The sequence below is a fragment of the Staurois parvus genome, unplaced genomic scaffold, assembly GCF_062004578.1.
Source record: "Staurois parvus isolate SC_StPar_1 unplaced genomic scaffold, SC_StPar_1.0 ptg000114l, whole genome shotgun sequence".
Classification (NCBI taxonomy): domain Eukaryota; kingdom Metazoa; phylum Chordata; class Amphibia; order Anura; family Ranidae; genus Staurois; species Staurois parvus.
In genome coordinates, this window is record NW_028317910.1 from 2,578,058 (window position 1) to 2,581,307 (window position 3,250).

General features: G+C 65.0%; 1 protein-coding gene across 1 annotated transcript in view; it reads right to left on the minus strand.

The window, feature by feature from the left end:
• Nucleotides 1-3,142, minus strand: part of CYB5R3 (cytochrome b5 reductase 3) — a 30,200-nt gene extending 27,058 nt beyond the window's left edge. The window contains exon 1 of the mRNA XM_089671730.1: nucleotides 2,995-3,142. Coding sequence (XP_089527856.1) covers nucleotides 2,995-3,015 — 21 coding nt within the window. The 5' untranslated portion in view covers nucleotides 3,016-3,142. The remainder of the gene's footprint in view (nucleotides 1-2,994) is intronic.
• Between the last annotated feature and the right edge of the window lie 108 nt (nucleotides 3,143-3,250).

Below are 3,250 nucleotides of genomic sequence, written 5' to 3' on the forward strand. Positions count from 1 at the left end.
GACACCGATTGGGGGGGAGGGAACGGGGGTATACGACACCGATTGGGGGGGAGGGAACGGGGGTATACGACACCGATTGGGGGGGAGGGAACGGGGGTATACGACACCGATTGGGGGGGAGGGAACGGGGGTATACGACACCGATTGGGGGGGAGGGAACGGGGGTATACGACACCGATTGGGGGGGAGGGAACGGGGGTATACGACACCGATTGGGGGGGGAGGGAACGGGGGTATACGACACCGATTGGGGGGGAGGGAACGGGGGTATACGACACCGATTGGGGGGGAGGGAACGGGGGTATACGACACCGACTGGGGGGGAGGGAACGGGGGTATACGACACCGACTGGGGGGGAGGGAACGGGGGTATACGACACCGACTGGGGGGGAGGGAACGGGGGTATACGACACCGACTGGGGGGGAGGGAACGGGGGTATACGACACCGACTGGGGGGGAGGGAACGGGGGTATACGACACCGACTGGGGGGGAGGGAACGGGGGTATACGACACCGACTGGGGGGGAGGGAACGGGGGTATACGACACCGACTGGGGGGGAGGGAACGGGGGTATACGACACCGACTGGGGGGGAGGGAACGGGGGTATACGACACCGATTGGGGGGGAGGGAACGGGGGTATACGACACCGATTGGGGGGGAGGGAACGGGGGTATACGACACCGACTGGGGGGGAGGGAACGGGGGTATACGACACCGATTGGGGGGGAGGGAACGGGGGTATACGACACCGATTGGGGGGGAGGGAACGGGGGTATACGACACCGATTGGGGGGGAGGGAACGGGGGTATACGACACCGATTGGGGGGGAGGGAACGGGGGTATACGACACCGATTGGGGGGGAGGGAACGGGGGTATACGACACCGATTGGGGGGGAGGGAACGGGGGTATACGACACCGATTGGGGGGGGAGGGAACGGGGGTATACGACACCGATTGGGGGGGGGAGGGAACGGGGGTATACGACACCGATTGGGGGGGGAGGGAACGGGGGTATACGACACCGATTGGGGGGGGAGGGAACGGGGGTATACGACACCGATTGGGGGGGGAGGGAACGGGGGTATACGACACCGATTGGGGGGGGAGGGAACGGGGGTATACGACACCGATTGGGGGGGGAGGGAACGGGGGTATACGACACCGATTGGGGGGGGGAGGGAGGTATACGACACGGGGGAAGGGGGGTGTATACGACACTGATTTGGGGGGAGGGAGGGAGGGAAGGGGGGTATACGACGCTGACCGGGGGGAGGGAGGGAGGGAAGGAGGGGTATACGACGCTGACCGGGGGAGGGGGGGGAAGGGAAGGTGGGGGGAGGGAAGGGGGGGAGGGAAGGGGGGGAGGGAAGGGGGGTATACGACGCTGACCAGGGGGGAGGGAGGGAGGAAGGGAAGGTGGGTATACGACGCTGACCGGGGGGAGGGAGGGGAGGGGTATACGACGCTGACCGGGGGGAGGGAGGGAGGGAAGGGGGGGTATACGACGCTGACTGGGGGGAGGGAGGGAAGGGGGGGTATACGACGCTGACCGGGGGGAGGGAGGGAAGGGGGGGTATACGACGCTGACCGGGGGGAGGGAGGGAAGGGGGGGTATACGACGCTGACCAGGGGGGGGAGAGGGAGAGGAGAGGGAAGGGAGGTATACCACGCTGACCAGGGGGGGGAGAGGGAAGGGGGGTATACCACGCTGACCGGGGGGGGGGGGGGAGGGAAGGGGGGTATACCACGCTGACCGGGGGGGAGGGGGGAGGGAAGGGGGGTATACCACGCTGACCGGGGGGGGGGTATACCACGCTGATCGGGGGGGGTATACCACGCTGATCGGGGGGGAGGGGGGTATACCACGCTGATCGGGGGGGAGGGGGGTATACCACGCTGATCGGGGGGGGAGAGGGAAGGGGGGTATACCACGCTGATCGGGGGGGGAGAGGGAAGGGGGGTATACCACGCTGATCGGGGGGGGAGAGGGAAGGGGGGTATACCACGCTGATCGGGGGGGGAGAGGGAAGGGGGGTATACCACGCTGATCGGGGGGGGAGAGGGAAGGGGGGTATACCACGCTGACCGGGGGGGAGGGAGGGAAGGGGGGTATACCACGCTGACCGGGGGGGGGGGGGAGGGAAGGGGGGTATACCACGCTGACCGGGGGGAGGGGGGGAGAGGGAGGGAAGGGGGGTATACGACACTGACCGGGGGGGAGGGAGGGAAGGGGAGTATACGACACTGACCGGGGGGAGGGAGGGAAGGGGGGTATACGACACTGACCGGGGGGGATGAAGGGGGTATATGATACTGATCGGGGGGGGGGGGAGTGAAGGGGGTATATGATACTGATTGGGGGGGGGGAGTGAAGGGGGTATATGACACTGATTGGGGAGGGGGGGGGAGTGAAGGAAGTATATGACACTGATTGGGGAGGGGGGGGAGTGAAGGAAGTATATGACACTGATTGGGGAGGGGGGGGGGGGGGGATGAGGCTCTGATGGGGAGACTGCTCATAAATTGTCAATCCTGCCGGAATGGAATGACAGTCGGGCCCAGGAGAGGGGAGCAGAGCAGCTGCTGCAGAACCTCCTATACAGCAGACCTCTCAGTCCCTTCTGGAAGGTCACATGACTCAGGTTCTGCAGACCTGTCAGTCGTTTCTGAACGATCACATGACCTGCATACCTGTCAGTGAGTTCCACCTGGGGAGTTTTGTTCTGCAGCCCCCGCCTGCTGTGGAAGGTCCGGGAGGTCAGAGGGCCAGTGAAGCTCGGCCGGTAGAAGCCATATCCTGGGGTATTCGGGGGGGCAGACCGGGGATAAGGGCGAATCCTGGTCGGGAAAGTTCTTCGGAGTTCCTGGCAGGAGTCACGCCCATCCCAGGCCCGGCGGTTGAGGGCAGCACCGACCCCACCATGCTGTGTCATGTCTTCCCCGACTTCCCCCGCACACCTCTCCTTCAGCGATACCCCCAACTTACCGTACTGACGTGCGCCCCCATGTGGCCGGTGAGCTCGGCTCCCCGTCTCTCGCACTGGAAAAGAAGCACCCAGCAATCCTACCACACGCGCAGTCTGGAATGGCAGCTTTCCCCGCCCACCCAGCGCCTATTCTGTACCTCAACACCAATCAAATTACGGAGGCGTATCCGTCAGTCCTAGACCACGCCCTTCTATAGAGTAGGGAGGGGAGGCAGGGCCAGGTCAGTGATTCGCTGGCCTGGATGTCTGTCAGAG